The 20,119-nt window shown below is 39.4% G+C and overlaps 1 protein-coding gene across 1 annotated transcript; it reads left to right on the forward strand.

Annotated features, from left to right (window-relative positions):
• Positions 1-1,573: 1,573 nt before the first annotated feature.
• Positions 1,574-18,189, forward strand: LOC135477950 (uncharacterized). Its single transcript, XM_064758186.1, has 14 exons — positions 1,574-1,769; positions 3,682-3,903; positions 4,498-4,693; positions 4,972-5,095; positions 5,332-5,455; positions 6,665-6,826; positions 8,147-8,212; positions 8,809-9,050; positions 9,586-9,812; positions 11,475-11,572; positions 12,433-12,558; positions 16,697-16,861; positions 17,369-17,415; positions 18,027-18,189. The coding sequence occupies exons 1-14, from the start codon at positions 1,574-1,576 to the stop codon at positions 18,054-18,056; spliced, it is 2,025 nt and encodes a 674-aa protein (XP_064614256.1). The 3' UTR covers positions 18,057-18,189.
• Positions 18,190-20,119: the final 1,930 nt, after the last annotated feature.

A 20,119-nucleotide genomic window follows, 5' to 3' on the forward strand; every position in this document is an offset into this window, starting at 1 on the left:
AAAATTACAAATGTTAATGTAACCAGTACGAATGATTACACAATGCCTAGCCCTGGGTTAAGCGGACTTAGATCTATGTGGCTAGATCGTCAGAGATTCTGGACTCTTTGTCCATATATATTTGCAAACCAGAGTGTTATGTTCTTGATTCTAAAAATTTTAGAAGTTTAGAGTGAAGGCGTTTGACGGAGTATCCTTGGCACACTATTTTTTAATCAACTTTTTTTACTTCTCACCAAGTTTCCAGCAAACCCCCTAACGTAGCACAACATCACCCTCAGTGACAAGAGCTGGGAGCAGGTCATCTGAACTGCAGTTTGAACCGCTCCTCCATTTGGACAATTGAGGATATGATGGACCTAATTCCGTGATGACATGATTCCGTCCTAATTTTGCGTTTAATACACTTTTTAGTCCATAGATGGTTTATGTTAAACGTTTGTGTTTTGGCAGTTGGTTTGGCTGATATTGGCGCGTCACGTCCGTTTTGGTGGACTGCTGGTATACGAATGTTTTTTTTTTCGAAGCATAGATTTCTTCTGCATTACTTCTGCCTCATGTATATTCTTCTACCACAGGCGTATATCCATATGCATACAATCTGTTCATTTTTATTTTATGTTTAATAACCACTGTAATAAGTTACTGCACACAGTTATGAAATAAGACAATAAAATGCCACACATCTAGTTCTGACGTAAATCAAAATTTGAAATACGATTTTGACCACCGCCTAGATGTTGTCTTGAGACAAATGCGCGAAACTTCCAACTTTCAGTTCCAAAAACTAAGGATTTTAAAGAGCTGGCATAAGTTTTAAATGTTGGCATAAGTCAGAAATAGCCCCAGGGGCTTTTATTACAGCAACACTTCGGAATATTCATTTTAATAAATTGCAAATGTATTTTATTTAGCCCAGATATGAGGACCCTCAGCCAAGGTATGCATAGTTTTGCTTTACTGGAACGGTGTGCCAAAGACGTCGCATTTATCCTTTAGCAACTTCCTAGGAATAAACGATGTTGCTATACTAAGCAACTAAAGTTTCATGAGATTCTCCAGCCTTATCTATATGAAAATAAAGGCAGTAGGTTAAAACGGAGTGTCCTTTGGACAACATATAAAAACCTATACGCAGCCTTATCTTGCCACACCTTTGGCTGTTATGCCCTGCTCTGACATGGGAATCCATTGACTGGACCTTGTATAACCAACTCGTTGTCTTTACGTAAACCCATTTTGTTCACCCACAGGTGTTCACGTAAGTTCGTGTCGGGAAAAGTCGTTTTATAATAGTTTCCGGTTATGTCCGATTCTAAGTTTCTCAAAAAGGTGGGATGGCTTGGCAAAGGCGGTTTCATGGTATCCACATTTTCTGTCGGTCTTTCAACCAATCGTCCAGCGGAACCTCAAAACGTTAAACTGAAGGATTGGTGATCATCCAATGAAATATAGGCACCCTTCCCAAATGTGGTAATGGACTTTACAGCACGTGATCGTCGTATTTAAACTGACTTTTTACAAAGACTTACGAACACAGACCCCAGGATCCTCCTGCTAACTTTCTGCCAAAATGGCCTCCGTTTGGAAGTACCTCCTCGTTCTATCCCTGGCGTATATTCATCAATCGGACAGTCGCTACAGTCTTCATTTGGAGGATACTCTATACCTGCCATTTGAATACACGCCGATTCCACGTTATGAATATAACAGAAACGCTGCCGGCAGAGTGAGATATGATCCCACATACAACTTTGCCTATGTGGCAGGTAAGGTTGGAGGTTTCCATGTGGAAAGTGATAGTGACGAAGTAAATATTGATAACTTAATGAGTTATGACCTCACGTTATTTGCACACTATTTTTTATAGTTGAGATTTTTTTCAGGAAATTTAACTAAAAGATTTTTATTTAGTCATTTTTTTTTATTTAGGCTTCAAAATGCACAAAGTATGGATTTGCTATACATATTTTAACAGACTATGCAATTTATGCAAGATTTTAGTACCATTATTTATCCTGGACAAAACGACTATTTCAACCCCCCTGACTACAGTGTTCTCGAGTACAAATTTGTACATCTACAATGCATGTGTATCAGTAGTACACCACGTGTGGATAGTCTGATAAAAAATAAATGCGTGATAAGTTTTAAAGGAAATGAGAAAAAGTGCGTTCGGTTACATTTAGAAATGTTTTCACTTTAAGAAATTCATTTGTTCATGGCTTACTGTGTAGTTCAGCGAGTAGTTTTACATAGTTTGCGATGCCATTTCGAAATGTGCTAACGCGTGATGTTTCACGAAAAATTTATTTCGTGAGGAAATATTTAAAAATAACTTCGGACACATTATAATCTGAAATTTTAATAAATCCTTTTGGACAGTTTTAATGGTCTCCAAACAAATGTACATTTTACTATGCTTTTTTAAGTAATTTCTGATGCGGTTTGCGGTTTATCTTTCGGACACAGTTTTCCAAGATACTTTCAACCACTATTTTTGAACACAAAATTACTGGTTAAAAGACACAGCACAGTTTACATTGTCGTTTACCACATGCTGACAAGCACAGTTTTCAAAGATCTTTTATCAAGTATTTTCGGAACAATTTACCATGAGATTTTAGTTCCGAAGACTGTTTACAATGATCTTTTACCAAGTACTTTCGAACAATGATCTTTTAAATTTATACTTCCGGTAACAGTTTTAATGATCTATAAATAAGATTTTCATACAGTTAACAATAATATTTTATTAAGTACATTTGAGCAAAGCTTACAATGGTCATTGTACATTACTGTCCGACAAATTGTTAAAATGATCTCTTTTGAGAGAAAAGAAATATTTTTGTGCATAGTTTATTATGATAATTTCACAATTGATAGCAAACTTTCAGACTTTTAACAAATACTTTCAGAGACACTTCACGTCAATCTTTTAATAAATTCTTTCAGATACGGTCCACGTCAGTCTTTTAAATAATACTTTCAGATAGGGCTCACGCCAATCTTTTAACTAATACCTTCAGATAGGGCTCACGCCAATCTTTTAACTAATACTTTCACAGACAGTTCACGTCAAGCTTCTAACAAATACTTTCACAGACAGTTCACGTAGATCTTTTAACAAAATACTTTCTCAGACGATTCACGTCAGTCTTTTAACAAATACTTTCAGTCACATTTTACACTGGTACATTCACAAGTTAATGATCATTTGTCTGAAAATATTCTAGAGATTAAATACATTTACAGATCAAAAGTTTGCGATGTTCATTTAAAACTACTTTCATACACAGTTCACAGCTTTCTTCTAACAAATACATTCGTACAAATTTTACAATGGTATTTGCACAAGTCCAGTCGTTTCACTGAAAAGTATGAGGAATCAAACTACAGATCAAGATCAAACTTTTAAGTTCCACCACTTGAAATGTATATAGAAATAATACATCAACATTGTTAAAATACTCTGCATTAATAGTGTTAGTTGTTGACAATGTCACAAAGCCTAATTTAAGTCTATTTAGTCCAAGGATTGAACTCCTGTAAACTTTTAGTATTGCCATAAATCCAAATGCATATTTAGGGCTACTACGATATAAACACTGCTTTGAAGCATGAAAAAACTCTCTAAATTAGCCCAACAAGGCATCACAATTCAGCTTGTATTGCCAATAGGTCAGGACCTGATCCACGTGGTCAACATGGAGGACATTCTCCACATGGATAATGTCTACCACATCCACGAACCTGGCTTCCGGTTCACGGACATCGTCCTGTGCGGAGAGTACGTCATCGCGCCTGCGGACAACACTGTAGACAGGGATGATGGGAAACTCTTCATCTTCAAGAAATATAACTTCGTCTCACAGGAAATGCCCCTCATGCAGGTTATAGACCGTAAGTGACAATTTTCACCAGGAGGTAGGTTGAGCATACACTGACCGACTGAAGTCAAAACATAAAACGCTACGTTTATTGACCGTATATTTAAAACAGTAATTAATGTAAAATTGTGTGAAGCTATTAAACATTTGTAATAATAACTCATCGAGTTAGAAAGAAACATATCCTATAATGTCGCATTTCATTTCTTGACTTCTCTCAAAACTGGCTGTGTAACCTACTGTTTCAGCCAACAATTTCAAATGTATTTAAAAAAAAACAGTGAAAACTGCATTGCAACAATGGGCTCTAACCATGTGTAAGAAATGGTCACCTGCACGCACCATCAAGCGATTCATTAGATAGGTGTCAAATGCTTCCAAATTGAGCCAAGTGGACTTCCTGTCGTAACTGAATTTAATTATATAGCTTACAACTGTCGAAGGTTCTCATATATATTAATAATTCAATCACCAACCACTGTTAACTCCCTTTATTCCATCTCTCGACGGCAAAGGGCTTCACTTGACAAATCAGTCAGATTAGCAGTGGGCAATAACTCCTCCCATTTATCTGTCAGTCAAATAACTAGCCAGTCAATGTTGGCAGTTGAGCATAACCCCGCCCATATCGCTGTGTCGGAGAACTGTCAGAAGGTACTGGTCAGTCTAGAGGGTGAGGCCTGGGAGGAAAACGGTGTCTTCCACGATCCGGAAGGGGGCGTGTCCATCATCATCTTCCCATCAAGTGACCTTGGGGTCCAGCCTAGCCACAAGGTCCTCGACTTCACTGCCTTTAACCCACAGTAAGATAAACTCTTATTCTATTATTTTATTTCAAGCTGCCAAGTCAAGCTGGTCATGAAAAGAAATGACAAAATATTCGACTACTGAACCTAAGTTGCGATGGTATTTTTTATTTTGTTGGTTTTATTGCACAAGTAATAAATAAATTAGCATAAATGTACAACAACTTATGTACAGGCACACTGGCACAGATCTGGCCAATACACTGCGCAATAAAAACCTCAATTGGACTTTGGACAATAACTCATTTTCCACTATAATCCGTTTCTTTTCCCAGATCCGACGACTATATCCAGAGAGGTGTCCGCCATGTTTACCCCAACTCAACATTCTCACAGGATCTCGAACCAGAAGGAATTACTTTGAGATATGACGAGAATGTGGCCTATGTTTCTCTCCAGGTAAAATGATTTGGGTGTAATTTTATATGATTTGTCAGCTCGGCACAAGTGATGTTTAGGAAGTCGAACTGCCAAAATTGGTATTGAAATCAAACTGATACCGAATATGATCATGTGACCGGGAGCCGTAGCTTAGAATATATAACTTATTACATTGAAGGATGCCAGTAAGTATGAGGTCTCAGCCGATCATTATCATTGTACAATCATCAATAATTTGACTGCATGATTTTCAGGAAAACAATGCCATTGCTGAGCTCGATGTCTCAGATTTCTCGTCCGCGCGTGTGGTGGAGTTATTCCCCTTGGGCTACAAATCTTGGCATGACCTTCTCATGGACCCCAGCGATTGGGATCAAGGTAAATTATAACGTCCGAAGACACATCAAACTACAATTTTTCGCTTAAACCATGATCATCTCCGAGTGGAAAATAACAAGATATATTACAGCAAAACCCTCTAAACCAACACAAAAACAAGTTGATCTACATAAAAGCGTAACAGTAATAGGTTTTATTTATTTGATTTATTTGGTTGGTGATTTACGCTGTACTCAAGAATATTTCACTTATACGATGGCGTCCAGCATTATGGTGGGAGGAAACCCAGCAGAGCCCGGGGGAAACTCACGACCATCTGCAGGTTGCTGGAAGCCCGCTAGCCCGCTAACCCAACCTGAGACAGAACTGAGAAAACACATTAACACTCACTACTTTCCCGGCATAAAATCAAATTTAATGTTTTCTACCACAGAAGCTTTCACTTTCACTAGCCTTGACCAGTACCAGAATAGCACAGAGCAGGGTAATAGATGTCCAAATTTTGAAAGTACAATTTAATTCTTCCGGAAGTTGTACCATTCTGTATTTATGAGGTTTCTAACACGTCACAAAGACTACATATGTCGGAAACGTTTTTTTTTTAAAACATCATCTGAGTTTTACGATGTGCCTTTATGAATATTTCACTGATACGGGGTAAACCGGTGTATCTGCAGATAAGACCATATCATGCCAAACATAGTGGACAAACGTTATGACGTAAAAGATGATGATGCTACCATCTAGTCCAATGATCGATCGTTGCTCTATGCGAGACGGTTTATCCACGAGTCGGTATTTTCAAATCTTTTAATTGATTCAAATCTTCACAATACTATAAAAGACGTTCTGTATAGAGAATAGACGACTGTGTGAAATTTGTTCAACGCTCACACGTAACCTGTGGAATATGACCCCTTGGTAATTTAGGTCAATTAGGGTTTTATTCTAACTGTTCATGTAAATACATAAATAGCAGCAAATTACACGCCCCTAGCTCCATGGCTTAAGCAGAATTAAATAAAAAAAATATACAGTGATGTTAACTGCACTTTATTAGACGTCATTGGTCTAGAATTCCTCAAAACGATGTGTTGTCATTACATACACCATAAATATATCAAGGATATACAAGACCTTTGTAGATCTAAATAAAGATGGTAACACCGATGGAAACGGTCAAATCAAATTTTGTATGTGCCTCTCATTTGTTACTATCAAAGCATCAATCCATTAATTTGTTCTCAGACATCCGCATGCAGAAGTGGCGAGTGTACGGGATGTACCAGCCTGATGCTGTCCAGTATTTCGAAGTGGACGGGACAGGATACCTTCTGTGTGCTAACGAAGGTGCAGCCAAGGAGTATCCAAGCTGGTCTGAGGTTAAGAGAGGCCAAGAATTAATGCTGGGTAAGCAGGCAAAGAGGTCACAGGATTTGTCAGAATTCCAAACTTGTCAAAAAACTTAATATTTGTTCCACGGGTTCCAAATGAGACTTGCCATACGCCTAATTCCCAAACTCCGAAAAACATCTGGGGCAATTTTAAGGTCCAAAAGGTTAAAGAGTGTTTGTTAATTTTGAAAGTTCAACCCGAACCTTTCATAGCTGTAGTCCCAAGGTGTATGCCGGCAGAAAATGATAGGATAAGTTAAATTTAAGTCACAAGTTCGTTTCACACAGGATTGGAAACCCTACCCTTTAAATTTACACCCTGCTTTCTTGATGTATCAAAATGAGTTATACAGAAGTACACATCCAGTCAGATGTGACGTCGATTAAAACCGAACAACTGTGTTCTCTATGGCATAATTACAGAAAATGAAGATGCCTCAACACAGAATTCTCCAGTATATATAATTTCCCCAAATAGTCCAAATTGTAATCTCTCAGAAAATAACATCCTCATTAATGTCCGATATATATATATGCATATACATGTATATTTTACGCCGTACTCAAGAATATTTGACTTATACGACGGTGGATTGAAATGAAAGTCTCAGCCCTTATGATTTATGACACAGATGAGTACCTGCGTGTTGGAAATTCGAAACTCGACTTCCTTGTTTAGTATGAAAGGTTGAAATGATAAAATTCGTCATAATCAACCAACCCGAAAAATTTTGTTTATTCATAACGTATCTAAGCTGTTTGGGTTGCCTGATCCGACCACAACGTGAGATGATCTGAGATATTTTTTTATTTGATTGGTATTTTACGCCGTACTCAAGAATATTTCATTTATACGACGGCACCCAGCATTATGGTGGGAGGAAACCGGGCAAACCCACGACCATCCGCAAGGAAACCAGCATGAGCTGGGCTTAAACTCACAACGACCGCATTGGTGAGAGCCTCCCGGGTCATTACGATGCCCTAGCGCGCTAACCAACTGAGTCATGGAGGCCCCTAATCTGAGATACTGATACTCTCTAATTATATACGTAGTGTGCTTTCCCTAGACTAGTTGCATCAACCATTACCTTCGATACTGTTTTAAAGTGAACGTTGAAATAGCAAGTCTTCCCTATAATAATCTCACTGCTTGGACTTGCAAGCCTTTTGATCAACTAACACATCATTTTACTCGGAATACCATCATCTCTGTGACCACATTAATATCATCAGGTGTATCCTCTCTAGCAACTGAATAACGTTAATACTTTAACCACTTGCATACATTAACCAGTGCAAGTCTGTCATTTGTTTTATTTTTGTTTAATTTCAGAAAACTTGGTCCATGCTGGGGTTGCTCAATCCATGAAAGATGCTCTTTTGACAACAAGTAATTTGGGTAAGTTTGTGACCGAAATCCTATTCTCTCAGAGGAAAATGGTAAATGTAAAGTACATCCAAGTGGATGTTTCTAATACACTGCACAAATAATGGGGAACACCGGCTCTAAGTAACAGTAAAACAAACCTTTCCTAGTGCTTTAAGGATTTGTACTTTTCCGTAATACGTAATTCCACTTTCTGTACGGTTGTCCTCGTATAACAACGATTTCGTTCAAAGCGCTGTAGCGTCACAATGGAGAATCATGTGCTTTTACACAGCTTGGAGCAGGCTTGTGTAGACAGATGTGTGAAAAAAGCCCATTAACGCTATAAGCGTACATTTTCGGCACACAACAACGAAGTAAACGAAAGTAAGGTGGAACTGTCCGTTGTTGGCGAGCCAGTGCCACGCAGCGACAGACTCGTCCCAGGACACCAGGGAATAATATACCGAATTTAATCTTTTTTCATCTCATTGCTAAGTCTCTGAGAGAAGAATACCAAAAGCAGTCATACAATCTTCGCAGTAGACTGCAAAATCAAGAGTAATTAAACACGTGTATTAAAGGGGGATCTTCATTCACCGGGCTTCATTTCTTTACCTCCGTCCCAGGTCGTCTTGAGTTCTCTGTTGTGAACGGAAAAGAGGCTGATGGGAAAATAAGCGACTTTTACTCCTTCGGAGCTCGGTCTTTCTCCATTCGAAGGGCAGATAACCCGTCGACGATCGTCTACGACAGCGGGGATCTCACAGGCTTGCACCACCAGAGTCTGGCCCCGTCTCTGTTTAACACAGACCCTCAGGAAGGTTCTCTGACCGTGCTCCAGACTCGCGACACCAGATCCGACAACAGGGTAAGGTCACTCTTATCTGGAACTCATTGCGTCATTTGCTTACAGCGTTGTTCACCCCGCAGGAAATCAACCCCTGGGCAATGAGGACAAGGCTCAAACTGAGCTCTCATGCATGTTGGTTTGGATGATGGTTCAGTTAGGAGATTTGTCAGGTATGTTTCGAAGACCTGCTATTTTCTCTGGGCAAACCGATTTCCCTATTAAAATGGGTCCAATATAAGATCTTCGTGAATATCTTTTATGTTTCGTTATCTCGGACTAGGATCACCAGTCAATACAGTAAATGATTTCTTCAGACATTGTCCTCCACCAAAATGAATGTTCCAGGTTAATAATCGCAACGCCAATTCCCAGCACAACGTTCAACACCAGCTACCAAAGAACAAAGAACGGATTCGTGCAAAGAGAAGCAGGCAAGCACTTGGAACAAGTAACACGTCACTATTTATCTCGCTGGTTTGTCGTATAAGACCAAACATTTCATTCCGTCAACCAGACTAGAGAATTTGATGATGATGCAATCTTTACCCTTTAGGGTGCTGAGCCGGAGTCAGTTGCCGTAGGAACAGTTGACGGGGAGAAATTATTTTTCATCGGAAACGAGAGGTCTTCTTCGGTGGAGGTATATTCTGTCCGTCACGGCGTGACGAATCCAGTGTTCCATAACATTACTTACGGGACTCCGTTCATCGAGGTTGGAAAAACCTGGGAGACGCTTTACCAAGAACACAATACCGGAGATTTAGATCCGGAAGGCCTCGAGTAAGATTATACAACTTGGTTTTGTTTATAATTATTTTTTCATTTTTAAGCTATTAAAATGTTTACTGTTTTAAATAGTACATGGTAATATGATCATGCAGTACAGCAAACTGGGATCAGTTGGCGAAAGTTAGACAAGTTGCAGTTTAATACAGGGTCTGGTTAGGCAAGTGTACCCTAAGCTGAATGTACCAATAGCGCATCCAAAAATAACGAAACCATAAATATTTTTAATTCATGAAATTATCTTATAAAGTCCTGGCTGAAAACTAGAATGATTCATGAAAATCGTTATCAAAATTTGGTTTTATCTTTGGTCTTAAGATAAAAGTGTCAAGTTTGGCAACTGCTGGTATAGTCTGTTATCTTTGGTTTCAAAGTAAAATGGCCACTACTGGCAACAGATGACACAGATAAAATGAACAGTGTGAACAGTAACAAATGTATAAAATAGTAGATATTGTAGCTCCCTGGTGAGTTTTGATACAGTGACGACTTTGCACCATACTGTAACGTTATAAAAGAGGCAAATGTAGTATAGCAAATGCAAATGTAGTATAGCAAATGCAAATGTAATAAAGCAAATACAAATATAGTACAGCAAATACAAATGTAGTAGAGCAAATGCAAATGTAGTAGAGCTAATGCAAATGTAATGTAGCGAATACAAATGTAGTATAGCAAATGCAAATGTAGTATAGCAAACGCAAATGTAACATAGCAAATATAAATATAGTATAGCAAATACAAATGTAGTGTAGCAAAGACAAATCCAGTATAGCAAGTACAAATGTAGTATAGCAAATACAAATGTAGTATAGTAAAGGTTAGTGATTGTCACACAGTATATCATTACAGCTCGAAAAGCCTCTGCCAAAACATTTTGTCAGAATTTCGTGCATTTCTGAAAAACTGCTGAAAATCAGTTTTACCGATATTGCCTTTGCGAAAAGACGTTCCAAAGCAAGAGGCGTATTTACGTATGGGAATTGTGGAACAGCATGGTCGCAACGTTTCCTTTTCAACATATTATGGACATTCATGCTTTTACTAAGACACCTAGCTGGCACAGATTCCAATGGCTATATTGTATCCCAGCCCTTTACTAAGACACCTAGCTGGCACAGATTCCAATGGCTATATTGTATCCCAGCCCCTTACTAAGACACCTAGCTGGCACAGATTCCAATGGCTGTATTGTATCCCAGCCCTTTACTAAGACACCTAGCTGGCACAGATTCCAATGGCTGTATTGTATCCCAGCCCCTTACTAAGACACCTAGCTGGCACAGATTCCAATGGCTATATTGTATCCCAGCCCCTTGTGAAAATCCTTACAATCATTTCTGCAGCCTCGGTCTGTGCGGTTTATTTTCTCAGTTAAAAGACTTCAGCACATATTTCAAGCAATTTTTCTTCCTTATCTACATCTTTCTTGATCTATCTTTATCTTCTTTATTTTGTGGACTTTGGTTCCCGGGTCTGGGATATTCCTTTCATCAAGAAGTATGGGGAATCCCGTAGCTTTAACTACCTTAAATATCACAATCGTATCACAATCATAGTAACAAGAAGCTGTCTACGCTTACCGAAAATAAGGGTGTTTCGGACAAATTAACCGGAATTTGAAGTTTATTTTTCGGTTGTTTGAAATTTCTCCAGGTTTATCGAAGCCCGTGATAGTCCAGTGTTGGAGCCGTTGTTGTTGGTGTCAGGCTCTGTGAGTGGTACACTCTCTCTGTTCAAAATCAGCAAAGTCGGTAAGTTCTCATTTTGATATATCCATTGTCAACAAGTTAGTTCACAGCTGTCTCTAGAAACTTTTCGCGATGGAAATGTGAGTGAAACCAGCCATAAAAGTGACGTACATATACTTTACCCCAAGGCTGGTAAGCATATTTACCAAGTTTCGTAAAACAAAAGTATTTGTCCTAAAACTTCTATACTTAATGAGGGTCTACATCCAAGGGTTTACGACAGTAGCTTACTATTAGTAAGTGGGGCCTCCGGGGCTCAGTCGGTTATCGCGCTAGCGCGGCGTAATATCCCAGGAGTCTCTCACCAATGCGGTCGCTGTGAGTTCAATTCCTACTCACGCTGGCTTCCTCTTCGGCCGTATGCGGATGGTCGTGGGTTTCCCCCGGCTCTGCCCGGTTTCCTCCCACCATAATGCTGGGCCGCCGTCGTATAAGTGAAATATTCTTGAGTACGGCGTAAAACACCAATCAAATAAATAAATAAATACTATTAGCAAGTAAGAACATATAGCACACCAGCTCAATGCCTGACAAAAAATAAGCGCCCAAAATTGTAATTTTTTAAAATATAACGAAGCGATTACAAAGCTTATTTTCTCTTTAAAGTTACAATGCCTACATTTTTAGTTGCCCTGTAATCAAGTAACACACAATAGATTTTTGCTTTCTAGTAACGCAAATCACTAAACTTATGACTGGTGGCCGACCAACTATCCGTACTCTTCATCATACATAATACCACAGATTTTTTTCTCTCTCGCTAGCAGATCTGATCTAGTGATCCTTAACGCCTGTAGAAGTTCAATCTTGCTTGATTAAGTACTTGTAAGTAACGTTCTTCCCATATACATTTTCCTCTGCAGATGAAATAGAAGATGATTTACTCGCTAACAAAGTGAATGACCTATTCTCACACGCTGACAACGACTCAAATGAGCTGCTCTCCATCGAAGAGCACCAATGGCTTGTCATGGAGGGGGATGTTGACAGTGAGTAACAGTAGTCATACTTGTGGCCCGTTTTTGCTCTATACCATGGGATGTTGACAGTGAGTAACAGTAGTCATACTTGTGGCCCGTTTTTGCTCTATACCATGGGATGTTGACAGTGAGTAACAGTAGGTATACTTGTGGCATGTTTTTGCTCTGTACCATGCGATGTTGACAGTGAGAAACAGCAGGTATACTTGTGGCCCGTTTTTGCTCTATACCATGCGATGTTGACAGTGAGTAACAATAGTCATATTTGTGGCCTGTTTTTGCTCTATACCATGCGATATTGACAATGAGTAACAGTAGTTATACTTGTGGCCTGTTTTTGCTCCATACCATGCGATGTTGACAGTGAGTAACAGTAGTTATACTTGTGGCCCGTTTTTGCTCTATACCATGCGATGTTGACAATGAGTAACAGTAGTTATACTTGTGGCCCGTTTTTGCTCTATACCATGCGATGTTGACAGTGAGTAACAGTAGGTATACTTGTTGACGCGTTTTTGCTCTATTACCATGCGATGTTGACAGTGAGTAACAGTAGGTATACTTTGTGGCCTGTTTTTGCTCTATACCATGGGATGTTGACAGTGAGTAACAGTAGGTATACTTGTGACGCGTTTTTGCTCTATACCATGCGATGTTGACAGTGAGTAACAATAGTCATATTTGTGGCCTGTTTTTGCTCTATACCATGCGATGTTGACAGTGAGTAACAATAGTCATATTTGTGGCCTGTTTTTGCTCTATACCATGCGATGTTGACAGTGAGTAACAGTAGGTATACTTGTGACGCGTTTTTTGCTCTATACCATGGGATGTTGACAGTGAGTAACAGTAGGTATACTTGTGACGCGTTTTTGCTCTATACCATGCGATGTTGACAGTGAGTAACAATAGTCATATTTGTGGCCTGTTTTTGCTCTATACCATGCGATGTTGACAGTGAGTAACAATAGTCATATTTGTGGCCTATTTTTGCTCTATACCATGCGATGTTGACAGTGAGTAACAGTAGTTATACTTGTGGCCCGTTTTTGCTCTATACCATGGGATGTTGACAATGAGTAACAGTAGGTATACTTGTGGCCCGTTTTTGCTCTGTACCATGCGATGTTGACAGTGAGTAACAGTAGGTATACTTGTGGCCTGTTTTTGCTCTATACCATGCGATGTTGACAGTGAGTAACAGTAGGTATACTTGTGGCCCGTTTTTGCTCTGTACCATGCGATGTTGACAGTGAGTAACAGTAGGTATACTTGTGGCCTGTTTTTGCTCTATACCATGCGATGTTGACAGTGAGTAACAGTAGTCATACTTGTGGCCTGTTTTTGCTCTATACATGCGATGTTGACAGTGAGTAACAGTAGGTATACTTGTGACGCGTTTTTGCTCTATACCATGGGATGTTGACAGTGAGTAACAGTAGTCATACTTGTGGCCTGTTTTTGCTCTATACCATGCGATGTTGACAGTGAGTAACAATAGTCATATTTGTGGCCTGTTTTTTGCTCCATACCATGCGATGTTGACAGTGAGTAACAGTAGTTATACTTGTGGCCCGTTTTTGCTCTATACCATGGGATGTTGACAATGAGTAACAGTAGTTATACTTGTGGCCCGTTTTTGCTCCATACCATGCGATGTTGACAGTGAGTAACAGTAGGTATACTTGTGGCCCGTTTTTGCTCTATACCATGCGATGTTGACAATGAGTAACAGTAGTTATACTTGTGGCCCGTTTTTGCTCTATACCATGCGATGTTGACAATGAGTAACAGTAGGTATACTTGTGACGCGTTTTTGCTCTATACCATGGGATGTTGACAGTGAGTAACAGTAGTCATACTTGTGGCCCGTTTTTGCTCCATACCATGCGGTGTTGACAGTGAGTAACAATAGTCATATTTGTGGCCTGTTTTTGCTCAATACCATGCGATGTTGACAGTGAGTAACAGTAGGTATACTTGTGACGCGTTTTTGCTCTATACCATGCGATGTTGACAGTGAGTAACAGTTGTCATATTTGTGGCCCGTTTTTGCTCTATACCATGGGATGTTGACAGTGAGTAACAGTAGGTATACTTGTGGCCTATTTTTGCTCTATACCATGCGATGTTGACAATGAGTAACAGTAGGTATACTTGTGGCCCGTTTTTGCTCTATACCATGCGATGTTGACAATGAGTAACAGTAGTTATACTTGTGGCCCGTTTTTGCTCTATACCATGCGATGTTGACAGTGAGTAACAGTAGGTATACTTGTGACGCGTTTTTGCTCTATACCATGGGATGTTGACAATGAGTAACAGTAGGTATACTTGTGACGCGTTTTTGCTCTATACCATGCGATGTTGACAATGAGTAACAGTAGGTATACTTGTGGCCTGTTTTTGCTCTATACCATGCGATGTTGACAGTGAGTAACAGTAGGTATACTTGTGGCCCGTTTTTGCTCTATACCATGGATGTTGACAATGAGTAACAGTAGTATACTTGTGGCCCGTTTTGCTCTGTACCATGCGATGTTGACAATGAGTAACAGTAGGTATACTTGTGGCCTGTTTTTGCTCTATACCATGCGATGTTGACAGTGAGTAACAGTAGTCATACTTGTGGCCCGTTTTTGCTCCATACCATGCGATGTTGACAGTGAGTAACAATAGTCATATTTGTGGCCCGTTTTTGCTCTATACCATGCGATGTTGACAATGAGTAACAGTAGGTATACTTGTGGCCCGTTTTGCTCTATACCATGGGATGTTGACAATGAGTAACAGTAGGTATACTTGTGGCCCGTTTTTGCTCTGTACCATGCGATGTTGACAGTGAGTAACAGTAGGTATACTTGTGGCCTGTTTTTGCTCTATACCATGCGGTGTTGACAGTGAGTAACAGTAGTCATACTTGTGGCCTGTTTTTGCTCTATACCATGCGATGTTGACAGTGAGTAACAGTAGGTATACTTGTGACGCGTTTTTGCTCTATACCATGGGATGTTGACAGTGAGTAACAGTAGTCATACTTGTGGCCTGTTTTTGCTCTATACCATGCGATGTTGACAGTGAGTAACAGTAGTCATACTTGTGGCCCGTTTTTGCTCCATACCATGCGATGTTGACAGTGAGTAACAATAGTCATATTTGTGGCCTGTTTTTGCTCCATACCATGCGATGTTGACAGTGAGTAACAGTAGTTATACTTGTGGCCCGTTTTTGCTCTATACCATGGGATGTTGACAATGAGTAACAGTAGTTATACTTGTGGCCCGTTTTTGCTCCATACCATGCGATGTTGACAGTGAGTAACAGTAGGTATACTTGTGGCCCGTTTTTGCTCTATACCATGCGATGTTGACAATGAGTAACAGTAGTTATACTTGTGGCCCGTTTTTGCTCTATACCATGCGATGTTGACAATGAGTAACAGTAGGTATACTTGTGACGCGTTTTTGCTCTATACCATGGGATGTTGACAGTGAGTAACAGTAGTCATACTTGTGGCCCGTTTTTGCTCCATACCATGCGATGTTGACAGTGAGTAACAATAGTCATATTTGTGGCCTGTTTTTGCTCCATACCATGCGATGTTGACAGTGAGTAACAGTAGGTATACTTGTGACGCGTTTTTGCTCTATACCATGCGATGTTGACAGTGAGTAACAGTAGTTATACTTGTGGCCCGTTTTTGCTCCATACCATGCGATGTTGACAGTGAGTAACAGTAGGTATACTTGTGGCCCGTTTTTACCCCATACCAGGACTACAGAAAGAGATGACGACAGAGCGTAATTCACCTCTGCGTATTTCGTACCATGCTTAACTTGCTATTTGGGGTTAGCAAGATACTAGACTTTGAATTGGTCATTGGGATAATTTAACAATGATGACAGAAATGATGATTTCCTCCGAGGAATGTTTCTGTATATTAATTGGCAGTCATGCGTATTTTCATATATAAATTCTATATTATGTTTTTCTATATTATGAAATACAGTACATTCTAATCTTTTCTTTATCTTTAAGTAAAAGGAATGATGGATTTAAGAGGTGAATGAATCAATGAACTGTCAGCATTTGGCGTTGTTCCACATCGTTACTAAATTAACCATAACACGTGTTTTTCTTTGTTTAGACAACCACAGGGTAGACAAAGACGAGTTCTTCACGGATTTTAACCCGAAGGTTGGTTTGCTGGCAGACAAGCTGGACTTCGTGTTCAACGAGCTTGATGTGGACAACAACCGGTACTTGAACTCATTCGACACGAACGCTCTGTTTTACTTGTCCGACAGGGATGGTGAGTTGATTTACACTCTAAAAAGTATAGTAGTTCCAGATCAGTGTTCAACCTGGTTCTAAGAGTACTTGTTGCGCTGTTTCAAAAAATACTTGTTTACATGATTTCAAATGAAACATTCCATCTGTATCGCAATTTGTTTCCAGAAGATGTCCTTCCTTAAGCTTTCATATGGAATCTTATTAAGAAGTGGGTAACAAATTTTTACCAAATAGAACACTTTCTGTTTGTGTTGTTTCCAAATGAATCCCTTCCTGTTATTCCTACCTGTCCTGCGTTCTTATTTCTGTTCTACGTCTCTACTTTTTATTGGATGACACCCATTTTGCTTTCTTTTCGGACGCAACATTTCCTCTTTCCTTTTATATGAAACACTTTCCAGGTGTATCTTTTGACATGGTCACAAATTGAACTTAGTTGGCAGATATCATGTCAGATAATAGGCAATAAATGTGCTTTTGGCGCTTTCATCAGTCATTGCTTTATATTATTATATTTCTTATACAGCTACCGGATCACTTACACGTGACCAGTTTAGCAGAGAATGGAAGCGAGTAAGTACACAATTTATTGCTGTCTTGTTGAGAAATAATAATAATATTAACATAAAGTGTTTAAAGGGATACCGAATCGTTTCTGGTTGACTGGTGTGATAGATAGGCTAGTCCAGGCTATCTCCAGCCTAAAATGAATTTTAGGTATGGCACACTTATTCAAGCGTGACGAATGCTGAAGGATTTAACCCACGCAACCCTACTTCCTTTGTCATCCAATCAGCGTCCATTCTGTACACCCTTTAGTTGAACTATTGGCTAAATTTCATTTCAGTATGGAGACTTCTTCAAAAAGGCAAATATTTATTTATTGTCTATTTGATTCTTATTTAATGGCTAAGAATTTGTCACGTGCGTATATACATGGAGCGACCAGGTTAACGGGATCAATCACCGCTCTTCCTCAGATACCAGACAAACATCCGGCCACAGCTTTACCGACGAAGGCTGGACTTTCAAAACAGTTTCAATATGGGGTGTCTAGAATCAGCGAAAGCGATATTTGATCTTTCACCCAACTTATGAACTGTTTATTTATTGTACAAATAACATAAGAAAGGTACATTTTTCATCTTCATGATAGGAAATATTGTTTTCTTCCCCTGTTTCAGATTTTACACGATAATATCGACCTGAGTTAAACACTGGGGGTACTCAGTCCACCATCTCTGGTGTCTACAGTTTGGGAGGGATCAAGTTTTGCAGTTACCTGCAGTCGTCTACATCTGTCTGAGGGTATGAACGGGAAGCTGTCTCTTAAGTTAGCACATTGTTAAACACATCTGTAATTGTTTTGGAAATAAAACATGTTATATAATATATAGACCTGAAGTTTTGTCATTTTTGTTATAGGGTAAGTCATTAATTTTCACTTAAAAGAAATGTGTATATCAAAGAGACCTCTCAACGTACAAATTCATAACCAGTTTCACTCACAGGCAGAACTCATTTCCTTTCATCTTCTGAAAGTCGCTGTCTAGGTATCTTGGAGGACCTAGTTTTTGTTTTTAATAATTTCAGGTGTTATTCTAAAATGAATAAATCACTTATGTCCAGCAGCAATGAGAAATTCCCTGGGGAAGTAAGGCTGTCTACATTAAAGACAGAACCACTTATTATTCTTCAATGAGTTCATATAAACCATGCGGGTGTCAGCCTCGTAGGATACAATACATGAATATATGGAGTTTTAAAGTTAAAGCTGTTCCGCCTAAAGTAATTTGGGCCCACAAAGTGTAGACCATTGACAATGTTCTGTGGGTTTTCTGTACTATTTTTTTGGATGGATCTGTTTTAGAAACCTGGACAAGTCGTGACTTAGGTTCGTGTTCCGGTGACCGAGATCTCAGCCCACTGTCATGATAAAACCAGGTGGAATTTTCTCACCAATGATAAAGGATAAATTCGAGACATGAGGACTGAATTTATCTTGACAGCCTTTGCCTCTCTGTCTTTTTTGACTGCATTTCTACTACCTGGTCTAAATTCCATTTATAGACAAGTATCTCCCGATAATGCTAAGGGCTACATGAAGCTACTTTTGGTGAAGGATTTCGTGAATTATATTCCAACGATCTGCCATGACATCTTGTATGCCCATCTATAAATGTCATAAAGTGGTATACGAGGATATTTCATCTACATATATTTATTTTTTGGTTGACCTTTGACGCAAAATCTTACACCTATATGACGTCTGTCAGGGTAATTTTTGATTGACCAAAAATGATAATATGGCGACACTTTATACTTTCTCAGTATGTGCGAGTTTGCTGGCTTTTAACTGCGATATCTTCTTTAAGCGACATCACAAAGGTAAAAAGTTTCAGGTATGCCTTCAAAACCTATCTTGGATACTTTATCGATACATGTATATACAGTTAGACTGTTTTTCCCTGTCCGAACCGGCAGCATTTGTATTTCGCTTATACAACAGCGCGGGGCATTTTGCTTGGATACGACCAAACACAGTCCGACACAAAACCCACATTTTGACATATTCAAGATGGGACAGTGTTCTCGTGTCAGCTGATATAAATGTTTAAGTGCAAAAAGAGCACAGAGGGCGATTTATTTCAATACCGTTCTTGCTGCACCCTGTTACAATTAACCCTGGTGAAATAGGGAGTAAATATCTCGTTCGCTGACAGTGATCTTGAGTTAAACTTTGCCTTTCGAAACCTCCTCCTCGTGTGGGATCAACGCGCGAACAGCCATTCGAATACGCCCATGATGTTCGTGGATCCACTATTAATTTATTTATTTAAATCAATATATAAATTTCAAGCCAACAGGAGCTTGACTTGAACTCACAGCGACCGCATTGTTCGGAGGGTCCTGGATCTTTGCGCCGTGCTGGTGTGCTAATCCCCTCGGCCACGAAGGACCCCGACCCACTATTAATATAGGAGTACTGGTACACATGGTTCTCGCGCTGCGTGTCAAAATCTATGCGTCTAATGCGGGAAAATTCGTCATTCAGCACTTTAGAGCGAGATTCGCATGTTATCAATTTGAGGAAAATTCATGTTGAAAAGCGGAATTGCACTATACATGAAAGATATCATCAGGAACATGCCACACTCCAGTGAAACTCCGCCCATCGATCTATAAAGAGATACCTTTTCCCGTGTTATGGCGACTCTGGCCCAAGCTGGACTGACTTATCCTCCTGTCATACCTAAGTACTACATAACCGATTTGC

Source organism: Liolophura sinensis, chromosome 11 (genome assembly GCF_032854445.1).
Source record: "Liolophura sinensis isolate JHLJ2023 chromosome 11, CUHK_Ljap_v2, whole genome shotgun sequence".
In the NCBI taxonomy this organism is placed as follows: Eukaryota; Metazoa; Mollusca; class Polyplacophora; order Chitonida; family Chitonidae; genus Liolophura; species Liolophura sinensis.

Excerpts from the sequence above, each read along its gene's own strand:
- LOC135477950 (XM_064758186.1), top strand. The coding sequence starts at position 1,574 with ATGGCCTCCGTTTGGAAGTACCTCCTCGTTCTATCCCTGGCGTATATT. Across the intron at positions 4,694-4,971 it reads TTCACTGCCTTTAACCCACA|ATCCGACGACTATATCCAGA; the intron begins GTAAGATAAACT and ends TTCTTTTCCCAG. Across the intron at positions 6,827-8,146 it reads AGGCCAAGAATTAATGCTGG|AAAACTTGGTCCATGCTGGG; the intron begins GTAAGCAGGCAA and ends GTTTAATTTCAG.